The sequence below is a fragment of the Pelodiscus sinensis genome, chromosome 2 (assembly GCF_049634645.1).
Source record: "Pelodiscus sinensis isolate JC-2024 chromosome 2, ASM4963464v1, whole genome shotgun sequence".
Classification (NCBI taxonomy): Eukaryota; Metazoa; Chordata; order Testudines; family Trionychidae; genus Pelodiscus; species Pelodiscus sinensis.
Genome location: NC_134712.1, coordinates 226,116,032 through 226,136,380, shown reverse-complemented (window position 1 = coordinate 226,136,380; position 20,349 = coordinate 226,116,032). Strand labels below are relative to the sequence as shown.

Below are 20,349 nucleotides of genomic sequence, written 5' to 3'. Positions count from 1 at the left end.
GTTTGTAAAACACCATTCACTCATATGAGGAATATAAATGTGAAGGGGTACAGTTCTTCACATATTTATTTTGGCATTCTAACGTATGGCTTATCTCTACTACTTCAGCTCTATTATACAATGAGCATCAGTGAAATCAAGTGCCTTTGAACTGTTTGAAGAAAATTCACTTAAGGAAGTACTCTCTTTGAATGATATAGTAGTGTGACATAGCGAGCATGCAGTACACTCTGTTTGGGCAGGTCAGGCATTCACAGGTTGCTGTGTTTGGGCTGTGGATGACCCTTACTGGCCTGTGTCTGTAAGCACTGCCCAGTGGGGGCGGGGGGTGGCTGAGGACCCTGAGGTCACATAGACAGTGACCCAACAGGTCCTACCTGTTGAGGGTAGGGACTGAACAAAGGAAGTGAGTGTTTGAGGGAAGGGTCAGTTTCTGGCTAGGAAACATGATGGGAACAGTCTAAGCAAAATGCTGGGAGTTTAGGGGCCTAGGCACCCCTCCCCAAAGGGTCTATGGCCGCCTGGCCCTGATTCCTTATACCCACATCATGCCTACGCTGTGCTGTATCCTGGAGAAACAATAAACCCTCTCTATTCTACTGATTGGCGGAGTCTGTTCTTGCTGCTATGGTGGTGCATGATCAGGGATCCCCGACGCGCTGCCACAAGTAGGCACTATTTTCTTTAATGATTTAAAGAGACCCAGTTGTGGTCTTTAGACTTGCAGTCACACGCTAGCATCTATCTGGAGAAGTGTACATGAAAATAAAGAGAGGTGCGATGTTTTCAATGATTAGATGCTGAAATAAAAAAGTGCACTTTGAATGTCTAATTAAAAATGTATTTTAAAAAGCAAGCCGCACTGAAATAAACATTTCAATAGGTGCCAGGCTACAGATATAAAAAGGAGTTCCACATCTGCTCTCATTTGAAGGATCATTATTAAAATAGACAAGTTAATTCCAATGTGTAATGAATTGGGCATTCTCATTTAAATGCAAAAGGAAAGTCAGTCGAGAACATTCTCACAGTTCTACCACACTAGACATATATATTAAGATATATATTGATATCAGACAATAAAAGTACAAAGTGATAATGGAACAGAGTTGTATTGGGACCCTTAAACTTTTGAACTTCTTAAGATCCAGGCTTAATTCTTGTCTGCTTTGTCACACTTATTGTATTAGCACAGTTTTTACATTAATTATAAAAGATAAAGATATGGGTTGCATAATAATATGTAATTACATTAGATTTATTAAACATGCTCTAATATTTTATTTGCAGCAATGTCATTTAGTGTTCAGAGTTTTCTGTGTAAACTAACCTTCAGGCAAGGGAGGCAGGTGGGCTAGCCACACTCCTCTAGTTTCAAGAAACTATGGTCTAATTTGATCACTGTCAAAAATATGAGTGAATATATGATCCCTTGCTTCCCATATTTCTATTTTTTTTTTTAAATTGCTTGTAAGGAAACCTGTTTTGCAAAATGGAAAGTCCCAGCATTTTCTCAATATATTACTGAGGAATTGTGCCTTATTTAAAGGGAAGTACAATGGAGGATATTTTATTTTGGGGGCAGGAAGAGGCTAATTGGCTAATAATTATATACTCAAGACTCCCACAACGTGAACAGGAGCAAAAGACAGGGAAGCTTTCTTCCTACCACCTTTCCCCATGCGCCCTGCTCAAACACTTAGGATCTAAATAGGGAATACAAGAGTAGGAGGTAATGGCTTCATGCACCATGTTCTTCCTGAGAGCAGGAGAGGGGAAACTAAAATCTGAAACCTTTGAACTATACTCAAATAGCTTAAAAGCCACAACTTTACCATAAATGCATTCTATAGACTTTATTATTTTATTTTGTACCATAGAGAAGAGCTACTCAACACATGGCCTGTGGGGCCACGTGCGGCCCATGGCCCCTTTGTATGTAGCCTGCGATGCGGTTTGGGTTTACGCGGGGCTGAACATACAGCCCACGGGTGGAAGCCAAAACGAAAAAGTAATCAATACAACGGTCTTCTGTTGATATGCATTTTAGTAGATAAATTCCTGGATTGTCATTGCTCATTAAAAGTGCTGTCATATGGGGAAATCGGATAAATATTGCATTATACTAATATCAGCAGAACTGGCTTAAATGGGGCCTGCGGGTTGCACAATTTTGCCTTAATGTTTGTATTCATGCCCATCAGTGTGAAAGAAGCTATTTGCATATATATGTGCATGTATATGCAACCACACTTAAGTTGTGGCCCTCAGCATGTGCTGTGACGTATCTCTGTGGCCCCCAGGGCTTCCAAAGTTGAGTAGCCCTGCTGTAGAGGCTTGTTTTAATTAAATATAATCTCACTCAGGTGAATATTAAACCCAGCGAGAACAAATACCAAGGAGATCTTAATCACTTGGGCTATGTCTAGACTGCCTCTTCTTGCACAAGAGAATATGCAAACAACACGAAGAGGTAAATATTGCCATGCCTCATTTGCATATTTAATGAGCCGCCATTTTGCACAAAAACACTCTCTTGCACAAGAGCCATTCTTCCTGAAAAAAATCAGCAGAACGGCTCTTGCGCAACAGTGGGTTTCTGTGCAAAAAGGAGCAGTGTAGACTGCTCCTTCTTGCACAAAAGCCCCTTGCGCAAAAATGGTGGCTCATTAAGTATGCAAATGAGGCGCAGCGATATTCATCTCTATGCCTCATTTGCATATGTTCTTGCACAAGACTGGTCAGTGTAGTCATAGCCTTAGGGTATATTACAGAGAGAAAGTTGGGTGAGGAGAATCAATCATATGTAGGATATGAAACAGTGGCACAGTAGCAGCATGAAGGCCAACAGGAAGGGCAATGGAATAGAGCAATTGGCAGGGAATATTTAAGTGGGGAGCAAGACTAAAATGGATGGAAGAAAGGGGGAAAAGAAAAAGGCACAATGTCTTGCTAAACTTCCTGAGCTCTATTCATTCTTCTGTCAGCTATACAAATCACTAAAGTGATTTTGGAAAAAGTAATACAGTAGGCACTTTCCTAAAAGGAACCCCATTATGCTGCTGCTTTGGGGTGGTGATACATATCGGCAGGGCTCGCCGAACGACAGCGAGCCCTGCTCGCCAGCCGTGCACAGATGGCCCAAACCCGGCTCTTCTGGGCTACAATCTACTCGCCACGAGAGAGTAGATTGTATTATTTGTCAAGCCCTGCATATCAGAATTCTGGTTTAGCATGGGCAGTGCCCTTTTATCAAAGCATCTAGCATACCTCTGTTCACATCCCATCCTTTGAGTTTTTCACAGTTTTTCAGAAAACTTAAATAAAATCTTATCTTCTGAATTGGCACAAGTTTCTCTCATGAAACTAACAACCATAAATATTGTTGATCCCATCAATAGCACTTTGTGGAATACTGCGCACACTCATTATCTTAGTCTTGTTATCATTACTTTCATTAACAATAACTAGCTGTGTAGGCCCCACACCTTAAAAGACAGTGGTTTATTTTGGGCCCTTGGGAAGAGCCATAAAATTATCTTTTTCTTCCTCACACTATAGCACCAGGTTTTAAAATATCTTTTGATATGGCTTGCAGTCATACCACCACATGCACTGATCCCCCCCCTGCTCCCCGTTCAATTAAGGTCAGCTCAATTCTTAGGTGGCAGACCTCAAAGAACATCCAAATACAGCAGAATGTGATCTTAGTGTTAGAGTATGTTTTTTTCCCCCTGAACTTTTACATTCATTCCAGATCATACTGCATTTTGCTTCTGAAAATGAAGGGTTAATAGTAGTGTCCTGGCTCAGGCCTAAGCTATATAATTATATTTCACTACTTTAAGTGCTCTCTGCATTGCCTACAGAATTCTTTGCTTCCTTTCCTGAACCGCTGCATCCTTTTAGTGCCTTTCAGTGAAGGGTGGAGTGAGTACATTGTCTATAGCTTCTTGTAAGATGTGAGGTTTAGCTGATCTTCATAAGGTTCATTAATCTTGAGTTGAAAAGCACATAAAAAGATCAAGATAATATTATTTGTGCAGTCCATGGGACAGGAACAATTGAAAATTTGATAACAGATGATGGCATCAGAGTGGTTCCTCAGCATGTTGTCAGAGGGCATCTTAATCTCCTTGTCGCTCTCCTAATACAATACGTAACTTTCTAACATTTCTTACAATGGAAATTTTCCCAGTTGTGATCTCTGCCTAACACATGTGCAGGGTAGCAGCTGGCTGTGCAATCACCTGCCCTATTTATTGCAACTGTCACCACAAATGAGACAAGAGAGGATTCTATCAAACGGAGACTGAACTAAGTATCAGATTGTTCAATCTTCTATCTATACATCTACCAGTGATTTATCCACTCCAGTTTTGGATGTGACATTAATGAGAAATGTCTTCAATACTTCCTATGAAAATTTATCCCAAAGGTTGCTGGATCTTTTCACAGTAAGATTTCAACACTATTCACCCTAATTTTTTCCTTTTCTAATTTAATTCTTCCTAATCTTAGTTATACCTTGTAATATAATCACTCTCAGCTCTTGGTGTTTACACTCTTGAAATATGTGGAAACTGATCTTGTCCACACTCCTCCTTCACCATTACCTGAGGGCTGAGGCATATCCAGAGTTGTTCCTATACTTAGGGTCCTACCAAATTAACAGCCATGAAAAAAAAATGTATCATAAACCATGAAATCTGGCCTTGGTGGGGTTTTTTTGTTTTTTTACACCCTGTACTATACAGATTTCACGAGGAAGACCAGTGTTTCTCAAATTGGGGGTCCTCACGCAAGGCAGTTGTGAGAAAGAGGGGTTACAAAGTTATTTTAGGGGGAATCACAGTATTGTCACTCTTACTTCTACGCTGACTTCAGAAATGGGCAGATGGAGAGTGGTGCTTGTTGACCAGGCACCTACCTTAGGCTGTGTACACTACAAAGAAAAGTTGGAAAAAGATACACCAATTGCAAACCACCAAATGTTGGGGAAAAAAACCCTCTTTCAGAACATCACTTCTTCCTCGTAGAACGAGGTTTACAGGGATGCCGAAAAAATGCATCTGCAATGTAGAAGTAGCCTCAGACAGCAGTACCTGTCAGAAGTAGCACAGAAGTAAGGGTGGCAATACCATACCTCTGCCATTCTTACTTCTGTGCTGCTGACTTCCGAGCTGGGCAGTTGGAACAGTGGTGGCTAGGGTTGCCAGGTGTTGGGTTTTTGCCCAGACAGTCCGGTATTTGTGGCCCCTGTCCGTTAAAATGTAAAAGGTCTGGTATTTTCTTCTGTTTTTCTCGGACAGAAGCCCAGCAGAGACATTTTTCCCCTGCTGCATCTGGCGGGGGGGGGGGGGGGTAAGGGAAGTGGGGAGATTTAGAGGGACAGCGACCTTTCTCGCCCCCCTCCTCCCGCAACAGCTTTGGTCCCCCGTGGTTTGGTTTCCTTTGGTTTTTTTTCTTCAACCAATTTTTTTCCCCCACCATGTTTGGGATTTTTTGTGAAAGTATCTGGCAACCCTAGTGGTGGCTGCTGACTGAGGGCCCAGCTCTTCAGGAAGCAGTGTAGAAGTAAGGGTAGCAATATCATACTGTGCCATCCTTACTTTTGCACTGCTGTTGTCTCGGTCTTCAGAGCAGGGCTCCTGGCTAGCAATCGCTGCTCTCCAGCTGCTCAGCTCTGAAGGCAGTGCTACCATGAACAGCAGTGTAGAAGTAAGGATAACCACAACTCCCCTGCAATAACCTTGTTACTTCCTCCAGATCCCTTCTGGGTTAGGACCTCTACAATTACAACCCCATGAAATTTCATATTTAAATAGCTGAAATCATGTAATTTACATCTTTTTTAAATCCTGTGACCATCAAATTGACCAAAATGAGTTGTGAATTTGGTAGGGAGGGTCCTTATTTGAATTCCAAACAACTATCTGGTCAATCACACTCATCCTTTTATTCACTATTTTTGAGCATTCACAAATAAAGTTTTTGTTGGTACAAATGCTGGAGGAATGGCTGTTATACAAATATCTGTACTGATATGCAATAAGGCTATTCAAAGAAGATGAGTCTGTATCAACTTTCTGCTTTTAGTCTCACCCAGTGCAGAGAATATGGACATCCCCTCCACCTTTACTTGTGCCGTTTCCTCTCACAGAACCTTGGACTTTCAGATTCCCCTTCCCCTAGTCCCATAGGGTATGTCCACACAGCAGCGTTATTTTGGAATAACTGACATTATTCCAAAATAATAAAGAGCGTGTCTACACTACAAGCATTTATTTTGAAATAATGTTGAGCAGAAGGACTTCTTACTCTGACTCATGATAACTCTCATTTCACGAGGAGTAAGGGAAGTTGGAGGAAGAGTATTCTTCCTTCAACTTCCTGCTGTGTAAACAGTGCCAAAACCTGAGTTAAGCTATTTTGACTTAAGCTATGTAATTGACATAGCTGAAGTTGCGTAGCTTAATTTGACTTTAGTCCTTCGCGCTCCTCGGCGCTACTGGACCAAGCCGGCATCACCCCAGCTGCTCTGCCCCAGGCATCCTGATTCAGCCGCTACTGGTCAGTTTCAGCAGCGGCTGAATCAGGACACCTGGGGCAGAGCAGCTGGGGTGCTGCTGGGTTGGTCCAGTAGCGCCGCTCCTCGGTGCTACTGGACCAACCCAGCAGCACCCCAGCTGCTCTGCCCCAGGCGTCCCCAAGTCAGCCGCTGCTGAAACTGACCAGTGGCTGACTACAGGAAGCCCGAGGCAGAGTTGCTCTGCCCCAGGCTTCCTGGAATCAGCCGCTGATCAGTTTCAGCAGCGGCTGACTTGGGGACACCTGGGGTAGAGCAGCTGGGGTGCTGCTGGGTTGGTCCCCGCAGCGCCGAGGTGCGGCGCTGCGGGGACCTACCCGGCAGCGCCCCAGCTGCTCTGTCCCAGGTGTCCAGATTCAGCTGCTGTTGAAACTGATCAGCGGCTGATTCCAGGAAGCCTGGGGCATTGAAACTCTGCCTTGGGCTTCCTGTAGTCAGCCGCTGGTCAGTTTCAGCAGCGGCTGAATCTGGACGCCAGTTCCGACTTACATACAAATTCAATTTAAGAACAAACCTACAGTCCCTATCTTGTACGTAACCCGTGGACTGCCTGTATTTAGATTTTCAGAAAGCCTTTGACAAGGTCCCTCACTAAAGGCTCTTAAACCAAGTAAGCTGTCATAGGATAAGAAGCAACGGGTAGGAATAAATTATCAGTTTTTCAGAATGGAAAGAGATAACTAGTGGTGTTTTGCAGTGGTCTGTACTGAAACCAATCCTATTCAACATGTTCATAAATGATCTAGAGAAAGGGGTAAACAGCGAGGTGGCAAAATTTGCAGATGACACAAAACTCCTCAATACAGTTAAGACCAAAGCAGACAGTGAAGAGCTTCAAAAGGATCTCACAAAACTAGGTGACTGGGCAACAAAATGGCGAATGAATTTTAATGATAAATGCAAAGTAAGGTATACTGGAAAACATAATCCCAACTATACATATAAGACGATGGGGACTAATTTAGCTGTTACCACTGAAGAGAATGATCTTGGATAGTTCTCTGAAAACATGCAACATTCAGCAACAGTCAAAAAACCCCACAAATGGAATGTTAGGAATCATTAAGAAAAGGATGGAAAACAACACAGAATGTCTTATTGCTTCTATATAAAACCATTGTACACCCATATCTTGAATAATGTGACCATATCTACATGTAGTATCTCAAAAAAAAAAAAAAGGTATTTTGGCACTGGAAAACATTCAGAAAAGGGCAACAAATGATGAGGGGTTTGGAACAGATGGCATATGAAGAGAGATTAAAAAGACTGGGACTTTTCATCTTAGAAAAGAGGAGACTAAGGAGGGAATATGATAGTGGCCTATAAAATCATGGATGGCATAGAGAAAGTAAATAAGGAAAAATTACTACTTCCTCCCATAACACTAGAACTAAAGGTCACCAAATGAAAATAATACATGGTAGGTTTAAAAACAAACAAAAGAAAGCACTTCTTCACACAACTCAGTCAACCCGTGGAACTCCTTGCCAGATGATGTTGTGGAGACTTAGATAAGGCTATCTGCAGGAAACACTTTGGCAAGCCAGAATTATAGAGCATGATTCCGCTGTAATTTTTCACTAATTTGAGAGTTACACTGATGTGTCTTTGAGGGAGACATGACCAGCTTTTAGGCAAAAAGTTAAGTGCATTAGTATAAACATTAAATGTTATAGCTAGCTAGATGAAGATAACTACCCCAGTTTGTGTTCATAAGTTTATTTCTAGGTAGTTCCTGCTGCTTTGAGTCTAGGAAATATAATTCCCAGGATGCAGTGGGGACAAAGAGAAGGAATAGAAAAAAAGGAAGAATGTGAGCTCTGTTAAAGAGCAAGGGGAATAAACCTTAACTTTGCTGTTATCATTGAACCACAAGGTTAGAAGGAAACACAAGGCTCATCTAGTGTAACTGCCTGCCAAGCTGCTGAATTTGTTGTATTTAAACCATCCAAGACTGATGGCTATCCAGCATTCTTTTGAAAAAATCACTAACAAAGGAGCTTCTACAGCCTCCTTGGGCAGTCTGTTCCATTGCCTGTTATTACACTTAGAATTTTTTTTTCCTGAGGCTGTCTAGACTAAGAGACAAGATCAAATTTATTAATATTGAGTTTTTAGCACCCAATTTTGTAAAGTCAAAGGTGCATGTTCCCACTGCACAAAAGAATTTGACTTAGTTTGAAGTAGCACATCCCCATTATGGTGGGTATCATAGACTTTGGAGAGTAATGTACTGTGGGTCATCCCTTTGCATTCTGGGTTATACTCCCAGTACATACTGGGATCAAAACTGTGCAGCAGGTGTTTTTGGGTACATGTTGTCAGCAGCCCATAATCCATTTGTTTCTAGCCTCCCTCCACCCCACAATGGCAAATTGTATTCACACCTTTTATCTTGCAGATTATCCACACAGTCGCCATTGCAACGTAAGCATGGATCCCATCATGGATATTATTCATCATCAAAGCTTTATGATGCTGACATTAGGCTTGGTGCACCTAATGCTGAAATATATTCAGAGTGTATGTAGAGTCCACCGGAACAAGGGAAAAAAAATCTCAGGAGGCCATAAACATATTGTTCTGCAAAGCCCTTGAGTTGAGTGAATTGCAAATGCCTCCAGCACACAGCAGAATGCTGGTTCTGGTGCATGAGACAAGGGGTACGTCTAGACTACATGCCTCTGTCGCCAGAGGCATGTAGATTAGGCTACCAGACATAGTAAAATGAAGCGGCGATTTAAATAATTGCTGCTTCATTTACATTTACATGGCTGCCGCTCCTGGGATGAGGTTTACCTGGGTGGTCGACAAATACCTTTGATGTAGACACCCGCGCGTCCAGACTATCGCGCTGAGCCGATAAACAGCTGATCAGCTGTTTGTCGGCTCAGCGCAGCAGCCATGTAAATTTAAATGAAGCGGCGATTGTTTAAATTGCCGCTTCATTTTACTATGTCTGGTAGCCTAATCTACATGCCTCTGGCGACAGGCATGTAGTCTAGACGTACCCAAGCAGACCGGTAGGACAACATTGCAATGTGCACAGACGACAATCAATAACGGCAACAAAACGCTTTCATGTTTAAGGCCAATTTCATGGAACTTTGCACAAACTGTTTTCCCACACCTTGAAGCACAAGATTACCAGAATGAAACCTGCACTGACTGGAGAAGTGAGCAGCAATTGCCATGTGGAAGCTTGCAACACTAGACAGCTACTGGTCACTTGTGAATCACTTCATAGTGGGGAAAATCTACAGTGGGTGCTGCTGTGATCCAAGCAGCTAAGGCAATCAATACCCTTTTGCTACACAGAAGGTTGTGACTCTGGGAAACATGGAAGACACAGTGAAGGGCTTTGACAAAATGTTGTTTCTTAACAGTAGTGGACAATAGATGGAACACACATCCCCATGTTAACATTTGACCACCTTGCAAAGGAGTACATAAACCACAAGGTGTACTTCTCAATGGTGCTGCAGGGGCTGATGGATCAGAAGGGCTGTTTCACTGACATGAACATGAGATGGTCAGGAAAGGTGCATTATGCCTGCATCTTTAGGAACTCCTGCTTGATCAGCAAGCTGCAAGGTGGGACTTCCTCCGACTAGGAAATTACAATCTGAGACACTGAATAATGATTCTTTGAGACCTAGCCTACCCTTTGCTCCTGTGGCTCATGAAGCCATAAACGGGCAGCCTGGATCTCTTGAAAGATCAGTTGAACTGCAGGCTAAACAAGTGCAGAAGTGGTGCAATGTGCTTTTGGATATTTAAAAGGAAGGGTCCACGGTTGGCTAACTAAGGCTATGTATAGACTACAAGCCTCTTTCGAAAGAGAGCGTCTAGACTGCAACCACTTATTTCCAAAAAAGCGAGCTGCTTTTTCAAAATAAGAGAGCACCCAGGCAGTCTGGATGCGCCCTTTCAAAAAAGCCCTGTTTGCATTCAAAAATGCCTTTTTTCGAAAGAGCACTTTTAAAAAAAAGGCATTATTCTTCGTAAAATGAGGTTTACCATGCTAAAAATGCTGCATGCTTTCAATTTAATTTCAAAAGAACGCGAAGGCAGTCTAGACACAGGGTAATTTTTTTTTTTTTTTTAAGAAGGCCATTTTTTTTTTCGAAAAAACCCTGTAATCTAGACACACCCTAAAGTTAGACCTCAGCAAAGACAGCATTCACACTGTGGTGGCAGCCCACTGCGTGCGCCGTAATTTTGGAAGATCGGGGGGAAATGCATCTGTTTGTGTGGAATTCCGAGGCAGAGTGCCTAGCACATGATTATGAGCAACCTGACACCAAGGCAATAAGGTAAGCACAGAGAGGGGCGGTGCTAACCAGAGATGGTTTGAATGACAGCCTTATGAGTGGCCAGTTTTGAGAGTCATGTTGCTCTTAATAGGGTGCCCCTGCATTCAGTGAGCTTACCTGCAACCCTCTACCTCTTCAATACAACCAATAAAAACACTGTAGTTCACAAATCATGCATTTTTATTAAGGGAACACAGTGACCGAAATGAAGTCCAAGGCGAGAGTTTGAGAGAGGAGGAATTCTCAACAGCCTGAAGAGGACAGTCCTTCATTCCAACACACATCCCTGGAGGAGGCTGAGCATGAGGCTGACTTTGACCATGGATTCTAGGGCCCCTGTGAAAGGAGGCTGTGGAACTTGGTGAGGAGAGGACATTAATCTTCAGGGACTGGAGGGGGGCCCTGTTGAGGAAGGAATCCTGGAGTGCCCTCATGCAGTCCATCACATCTGCCATGGACATCTATGGTCTCTCCTGGTGCTCCGCTTACCATCCGCTGAATGTTCTTCTTTTTCTCATGCACCTGCATCAGCATATCCTCCACTCACTCAAGTGCTCCTTGTCCAAGTTGGCAGATTGCGTTTGCTCCTTCAACATCTCTTCCCAGGTATGTTTTCATCTGTGGACTTGTGCAAGATAGATAGCATGTGGAACCAAGGGAGCGCACAGAAGGCAGACTGGTGTTCTGGCTGAAATGAAAAGTGAAGGCCACACTGTACAGAAGATGCATTGTTATTCTAACAGATTAGACTTTACATTGGGGTGGGGAACCTTTTTTGGGTCAGGGGCTCACTCTCACTGATGTGGTGCCCTGACTGAGAAGGAGAAAGACACTTCCCACATTCCACTTGCACACCAGAGCTTGGAGGCGGGGGGAGGGCACAGCCTAGTAGATTTTGTGTGCTCCAGCTTCGTGGTGGGGCAGCAAGGAGGCTGGAGTGCCAGCATGGGTTTCCTGATGTGGGGAGGTGGGACCCTGAGCCTCAGGGGCCGGATCCAGGCAAGCCAGGAGCCACATCCAGCCCCTGGCTAGAAGTTCCCCATCCTGCTTTACACTGTACATGAAGTTCTGTCTAAAGACAAACAGGGAAGTGGTATGTGAAAGGCCACAGATATGCTTGTGTGTGTTCACTTTGCAGCAGGTGCAACAGAGTGCTTAGCTAGACTCTGTTCTGTAGTAAGCACGGTAAGGGACAGGCCAGGAGGGCCCACAGGATCCAGTCACAGTGGCAGGGCAGAGGCTCTTGTGGGGCCCCCAAGTTCAGCTCCTCGTATTTGCTGGCAGAATCCAACTTTCCCTTGCTGTTAGAGCAAGCGAGAAGGAGGAAGGAACGGGATCCAGGCACGGTGGCAGGGCATTAACTTCAGCTAATATTTTCCTCCACTTCATTCAGATTTCCCCGTGAGAATATCAGTCTTCTCCAAATCACACAGAGTGAAAGGGAGCAGATGCTGGCTGAATATGGCTAGAAACTCAGGCATTACACTACACTGCTATGTGCTGCACTGATGCCGGACAACTTACTGCTAGCTTGCCGTGGAAAGGTGTCCTACTGTAGAGGACAATATAAGGCAGGTCTCCCCAGAAACCTTCTGAGAAGAATTAAAGAGTACCTCGTGGAGAGCTCTATGGAGATGTGCAGAAAGTATTCCCCCTACTTCATCTCCAGGTGAATTAATAAGGTATTCCGGGGACCTTCTGCTGTGTGGGCACAGTGGCCACCACAGATCACACTCTGCTGTCTTAACCCATTGTCAGGAAGATAAAAAATGTCAACTCACCAGAAGTGCCCTCCCTGGGATGAGTGGCTGGCCGCGAGATGACCTGGGAGGAGGGGACTGTCTCCAAAGTTATATAAAGGTCCTGGCTACTATTTGCCCCACTTGCCTGATGACTTTCTCCACCTCTTCCTCTTACTCATACACTCCTCCATGCTGCTGCCTGAAGAGCATCTTGGGAAGAATACATGGAGTGGCTAGGGAAGCTGGTTGGGTTCCCCACCCCAAAGATCTCATACAGCTGCTCAAAGCAGCAGCATGTTTGGGGAGATGTTTCAGACCGTCCGTTTGACTCCTTTGTCTTTTGGTATGACTGCCTCAGCTCCTTTATTTTCATGCAGCACTGCTGGGTGTCCCTGGCACATCCTTTGCTCACCATGCTCCTTGTGATCTTTACACAGATATATGAATTTTTTTTTGCTGGTTTGTATCACTGCAACAACCAATTCCTCTCCCCACACAGCAATGAGATCCAGGATCTACATCACACTTCATGCTAGTGATCATCTGTGACCTTGGGAACTCCTGGAACTTTGACTCATGTAGTCAGAAGTGCTGCTCAGATATGCTTGCCGCGCTGGCCATACATGAAATATAACTCAAATTTTCCAGGGGCTGGCTTTTCTTGGGGAGCAGTAGAGTTGGATTTCGTGCCAGATCAGTCCCCATGTCAACTCTCAGAGCGCTGCATCTGAACTACTGTAAAATTAAACATGTAAGGTTGAATGGGTCATTACTCCTTGTGAAAAGCAGGAGTACAGAAATCAACTTTAACAGTCCTTAAAGTCAATGGAATGGGCTTAGTAGTGCATACTCATTATTGTGAGGGAGGGGGAAAATTGACCTCATGAGGCTAAATTCATCCTAAACTACTAACGTAGACCAGGCCTGAGATTTAACCTAAATCTGTAATGCTGTAGTTTGACCGCATTGCCATTTGTCCTGTCCTGTGTGGCAAGAGAACTTTCTTCCATTTTTTGGGCAGCCTTTCAATTATTTGAAGACTACTATCATGTTCCCCCTAGATCTTCTCTTTTCCAAACAAAACATCCAATTCCTTCAGCCTTTGTCATGGCTTGCATTCCAGCTCTGATCATTTTTGTCACTTGCCTCTGGATTCTGTTTTCTCCAAGTAAGACCTGCCTGACAAGTGAAGAGCACCATCCATTATGTTAATCACTTTCCACGATACTAGTTTTATTCCAGCTTGCAGAGGTTAATGCAGAGCAAAACACCACCACACAAAGCTCATTAGTCTACATCCACAGTGCCTTTTGCCTTCCCATACACCTTACTGTTACCAATGCTACATGTGCACTGTAGTCATAGGCAGATGGTCAAAGGTATTCTGCCAACAAATCAGTATGCAAGAAGTGCAACAACAACAAAGCTTCTGTAGTTGCTAGAGAATGATACATTGGCTCCCTGGAGAGACAAAGGGTTTTAACTTTCAAGATGACATTTTAGTTTATGACAAAGATGAATCGGAAGAGGATGTCACTGTAAACAAGGTTATTGGAAAAATTCAATGACATGGACGTATCAGCAAGAAGAAAAAAGGCAATTCCATACAAACTCAGTGACATAAGGACATACACTTTCTCAATGGCACATCAAAAACAGATCCAGTGAAAGGTATCCATGACAGAGCCCAACAACAAGGACAAACTTTGATCCTTCTTGGGATTGTAAAATGCTATTAGAAGACGGACAACAAATTGCTATAAAAGCAGTTTCTTTGCATCATCTCCTAAAAAAGGATGTTATATCTGAATGGGATGAAGTGTGCAAGAACAGGTTTATCAAGATCAAACACACAATTTCAACCAGGCCAACTCTAAGCCTTTGATTCTGAGAAGTAAACAATTGTCATAACAGATCCTTGTGAGTATGGTCTTACGAGGATGCAATAAAGATGAAGGGACTGTCATTGGACAAATCTCTGCTATACCTCAAGAAACGATAACAGTCTCAAAATGGGCAACAGCCATGAGAGAAAACAAGGCACTTCAAGACCTAACGACTTACATAAATCAATGGATGGTCTTACAAGATGACGACATCAGAACACTTATAACCATGTAGAAATGCATCACACTACCTGTCCCTTGTAGATCAATAGATTTTGAGAATTTACCATAATTTGTGCCTACACTTTTGAAAGAATGGCTGATTCTCCTAGTACATGAAGGAAACCTAGGTTTGAGTACAACCAAGAGACAATTGTAACATGACTTCTGGTGGCCTGGGATTGATTATCAGCTTGTAGTTTGTGCTACTAGTGATAGTGACAGAAACCTTCAGCATCCATCTCACTCCAGTTGAATGTCCCAACTGTCATTTGCAGATACCGGTTCTGGACATAAAGGCGCCACCTGAAGAATACGTTGTTATGATAAGGTTTGTCATAGACTATCACTCAAAGCAGCTAGAAGTTACATTCACAGGAATGGTTACTGCTGAAATAATGATTAAGTTCATGTGATCAGTCTTTGGCCAAGGGGGATTTCCCAAGGAATTAATAATTGACAATAGAAATCAATTAACCTCTATTGAAATGCAACACTACCTCAGTAATAATGCTAAATCACATAAAACAGGGTTTGTTTTGTTTTTACCACCAGCTGAGAGTTAATGGTCTAATTGAGAGAATGAACAGACTGGTGAAAGAAAGTCTGTAACTTACTAGTTAGCAAATGAGACCATGGGAAAAAAGCATTATATGAAACAATGTTTGCTTACCAGACTGCTGCACACTCAGCAGGAGTATCAGTCTTTGGGGACCTAAGGCCAATACTGACTTAATCTGTCAAATGCTTATCCAATTTCTTTTTTCAACCAAACCTTCAGGTGAAACTATTCATGAATGTGTTAGGACAAAAAAAAAAAAAAAAAAAGGTGAAATAGAGACAATATGTAGATCATAAGAAAGGTGCTAAACCTCAAGTTTTAAATTGGAAATTTTGTTCACACGAAGCTGTCATGCAGAGTCAAAAAAAGGGCATTCAAGATATTCATGTCACGTACAGATAACAGAAATATGAGCAAATTTTGCAGTATTCATAATTGGAAAGAAATGGACTATTTCAAGATAATCCATTGCTCATCAGCTAAGAGCTGAAGAAGAGGAACATGATTTCCACTCTGGGTCAGAGAACATCAATAAAATTGACAGTGATGATGGACAATCTGTACTATCAGGAATTGCTTCATCTCCTAGTCTTATTCCTTTGGCATTAGAAGTATGAGAAAAAGAAAACTACTGAAAAGTTTGGAAGACTGTCACTGGACTTAAGTGATGGTTTGGAAATGACTAAAGTTCTATAACGGTTATTTTAAAGGCGGAAGAATGTGATGTATCTATCTAGGTGCACACAGCTACCCAGATGGTGTTGGTACATTTTGTTCCTAGGTAGGGCCTATATTCTTGAGTCCAGGAACCACAATTCCCAGGATACATGGGAACAGAGAAGTAGGAGATGCAAAGAGAGAAAAAAGTGAGATCAGAGACAGAGTGAGGGTAATGAACCTTACCTTTGCTGTTACCACGCTTCCTAAGTTTTCCTCTAATCAGAGCAGTACAAAAATCAATATGAAGGATAAATGAAATAGGAGGGATTCAAAGAAGGCAGAAAGGTCCAAAGAATGAAACAATTAACTCAAATTATTAGAAGAATAGTATTAGTAGGTGCTAATTAGTATCTACAGCTTACAACTAAAATATTAATTTCTTCAGTGGACTGGAGAGGGAGTGAAAGAAAGATTTAATCATATCCCAATGTAATAATTTTTAATGCAAAATAATTCAATTCGGAATCAGTCAAAATCTATGCTGAAACAATTGGATGTTTCAGGATTTCAGATTTGTGCATTGCATCTGTTAAAATATTGAGAGCGCCAGATAAAGATGAAACTTGAGGTTCAACTTTGATTTTTCTTATTATTGTTAGTTTGATTCACTGATGTTATTTAAATGAATATACATTACATTTTCTGATGTTAACAAGCTATACTTGTTGGAGTAACAAATTTAAGATTCAATGTATTTTTGTCTGGGTGATCCAGTTGGTCTTTTATGTTTTTAATTTCTATAATTCTCTGTTAGTTTATATTTAGCTACTCTTTAAAAGTGGCTTTTGGTACTCTGTGCCATAGATTCCAAGTGAGTCAATCCTTATTATGCAGATCACTGACCTGAATCTGCAGATACTCTTGTTACAATTTTGCCTGTCAAACCAGCTGCCATGCAATCTCATTAAATACTAGACCTGAAACATAGGCAGTTTTAGTAGAAAAATGTGATCCTGCTTTAAAAGCAGCCATTTAAAAAATTCAGCCTTTTTTTTTTTTTTTTCAAATTATGAAAAATTGAATTTGAACATATAACGGATTGGCTTAAAGCCTGGCAAATAATCAAAGCCATTTTTTGAGTTGTAAAAATGCAAGATGTACTTAAAACAAGTTTGTCAAGTTATATAAAATTTACATAAAATTCAATTGTAGAACAGATCAATGTATTTAAAATAGTTCCAAATTCAGGCTACGTATATCCAATTTTAGCTTAAAGCTTTAGCCAGATTTTAAACCAACATTTAGACAGACAACCTTGCCTATAATGTTTCAACATTCTACTTATCAAAATGTTTTCACAGGGTCAACTATGAACTACAACAATGTTGTAAAGTAATAGTTGCCACAGTGTCTTTTTACATAACTATGAAATTACTGGGTTTGCCACCTGTCAGATAGCCACAAACTGTTAAAACTAGCCCCTTCTCCCCTGAACTCGAATATTGGGCAATGCAAACTGCAAGTACAGCAAAGGAGATTACAGATCTCTTATTAGTCCATGAAATCCCATGCATACCTGTGCTGAGGTATACATTTTTTTTTAAATTGAGGACAGCAAAAAATCGTTTTTCAAACAATGACAGAAAATAAACAGACTGAGATCTACAGCACATCTTGCTTGCACATACCCACATGCAAGATGTAGTAAAGGCAGAATTTAAAAGGTTGTTCTACAACTAGAGAGGCAGGAACAAGATGCTTTTTTAATTCTCTCAACAAACAGAGCCTCTGCATTGACACTTTCCGTTCAGCACTGAAAACATTTGGTTAAATTCCGAATATGCTGTTGGACCTTCCTATAATGTTTATTTTTAAATAAAAAATAATTGTGACAAACCCAGAAGTCAAACACTGTAGAGAAATACAGCACATGAAACAATGAAACAGATGGATTTACACAGAATTTATCATTCCTACCTTCTAAATATTTAGAGACTTTTTCCAGTCGGACTGGCATATGGTGAAGGAATTAAATAGAAAGATGCAAAATTTAGCTTTAAAAAAAAACTATAGAAATTAAACTAAGAATGAAATGTAACTATGTTAGTTAAGAATCTGATTTTGTTTATTATTATTTGCAATACAAAATAAGTAGGAGGTATCTATTCAAACCTGATGTTAGGCCAGATCCTCTGTTCTTTTTCTCCTCTACTATTTCATAGAATGGACCTATCACATGTAGTAATTCTTCAACTTTCTCCGTCATTGGCATACTCTCAAGAATCTGCACAAGTCCAAAATACAAAATGTCTTGTGAAACAATATATTACTGATTAATTTTATTTATCTTGGTGCCAAATTTCCTTGTGGTCACTGCAATGTTAGCATAGCAACATGTTAAAAATAAATTTTATAATACTCCATGCAAATCTGCAGTTTAACTTTACAATAGAACTATCATGCACCAAATAGATCATACTCTCAACTAGAAATAAAACAACTTCGGGATTTTTACAGCTGTTTATTGTAATTAAGGGACTCCCTCAGCATATCAATTGCAAAATCTGAAATTGTTGAGATAATAAACATTGGAATAAGTCAAACATAAGTTTGACAGGGAGGTGGATGTAATCAAGAGCAATGTGCTTTTTAATCAGTTTTTTCCTTGGGGAAACTGAGGAAGCTCCTTCCCAACAGAATGTTCTTTTTATTTTCCATATTGTATCCTCTTTTGTCTGAGTGCAAACATCATGTTAGGACATGCCTATTGTGCCCTTCTAATTTATTAGCTGCACATATAAAACTAAAAGCAAAGCCACTATCCATTGCAAAAAGTCTCCCTCCTATCCCCTAAAATCAGAGGAACAGAATCAATCAAGGACAGTCTAAAAATCACATGATCAAGACAGAAAATTAGGATCTAACACTGCTCCATTGAAGTCATTAGGAGCTGGATCAGGGTTTTAGTTTATTCATCCTATACACCCTAGCACCAGAACAGAGATTCATATCACAGCAAGGGGTTCAGTCAAATAGTACAGAGATGCCATTGACAACAAAAACTAATAAGTCTGCCAAAACTTATCACTAACTTCCAATATTCCCTAATTCACTTGGGTGTCTTTTGCCAACTCCCCCTTTTAATCAATAATTCTAGGGAACTATGCAGGCAGCAGTAACAGTAAACCCTCTTCCTGCAAGACAGCAGCTCCCCAACAAGGCATCAGCCAAGGTAGCAAGTACAGTAAACTTCCCATAATCCGGCACCTTTGAGACCCAGGGGGTGTTGGATTATCAGAAATGCCAGAGTATCAGGAGGTACTCCGGAAGGGGGGCTATGAAATAGGGTCTGGAGGGTGGGGGAAGCCCCGCACAGCCGCCGGCGACAGGCCAGCTGGGGCTGCAAGCGGCAGTGGCGACTTGGGGAGGCAGTGGGGCAGAGCAGCTGGGGTGCTGCCGGGTTGGTCCTGCAGCGCGCCCCTCCGCCCCCGGCTTCCCCAAGTCTGCTGCTAGTCAGTTTCAGCAGCGGCAGACTTGGGGAAGCCTTGGGGCAGAGCAACTGATGTTCTGCCTGGTTGGTCCCACAACGCCACCCCTCGCCCCCCTGCTCGGCACCCAGCAGCACCCCAGCTGCTCAGCTCCACAGCTTCCTCAAGTCCACCTCATCAGTTTCAGCAGTGGCAGTGACGCGGAGCAGCTGGAGTGCTGCCAGGCACCAAGCAGGGGGGTGAAGGGCAGTGCTGCGGGACCAACCGGGCAGCACCCCAGCTGCTCAGCGCCTCTTCCCCAAGTCCAGCACTGGTCAGTTTCAGCAGCGGCAGCAGCAGACTTGGGGAAACAGCGCGGAGCAGCTCCAATTGTCCGGCTGGCCAGAACACTTTCGGGTTCCAGTTGGTGCCGGACTATCGGGAGTGCCGGACCACTGGATGCAAGACAATTGGAGTTTTACTGTAGTGGCAAAAGAAGCTATAGCAAGCCATCTGTAAGCATAAACCTTGCAGGTAACAGCAGCCCTATGGCAAACTCTTGCAATGCAAAAGCTCTAGGCTGACTGGCAGGTGGCAACAATATCAATCAAAAAAGCAAAATGCCCATAAAAAGAGTAGCTTCAGCATACTTCCAATCCATTTTGTGCATACAAAAAAACAAACTGTTCTGTATTCTAATGTGGGAAAGTGAACTGCTCAGATATGCTGGCGGAAATTACCAAAAAAACCTGGATACTTTTTACCATCTTTTCCTTTATACAGCTGAAAAAAATAAAATGTCACACCAACCTTGGTTTGCAGCGCATTTACATCTACAGTCAGTGCTTTCAACTCAAGGGAAAAGAACTGCATCAAATAAATAAAAATGTCATGCTGTTCCCCCA

General features: G+C 42.1%; 1 protein-coding gene and 1 long non-coding RNA gene across 7 annotated transcripts in view; both read right to left on the bottom strand.

Annotated features, from left to right (window-relative positions):
• ACBD5 (acyl-CoA binding domain containing 5) overlaps window positions 1-20,349 on the bottom strand; it is a 47,752-nt gene that overhangs the window by 14,589 nt on the left and 12,814 nt on the right. For all 6 annotated transcript variants that reach the window (XM_075922554.1, XM_006115266.4, XM_075922555.1 and 3 more), the window contains one exon: window positions 18,150-18,261. In XM_075922554.1, coding sequence (XP_075778669.1) covers window positions 18,150-18,261 — 112 coding nt within the window. The remainder of the gene's footprint in view (window positions 1-18,149; window positions 18,262-20,349) is intronic.
• On the bottom strand, window positions 11,071-15,417 carry LOC142827372 (uncharacterized). Its single transcript, XR_012902080.1, has 2 exons — window positions 12,690-15,417; window positions 11,071-11,596 (listed from the first exon to the last, which is right to left on the bottom strand). It is a non-coding gene; the product is annotated as an uncharacterized LOC142827372 (long non-coding RNA).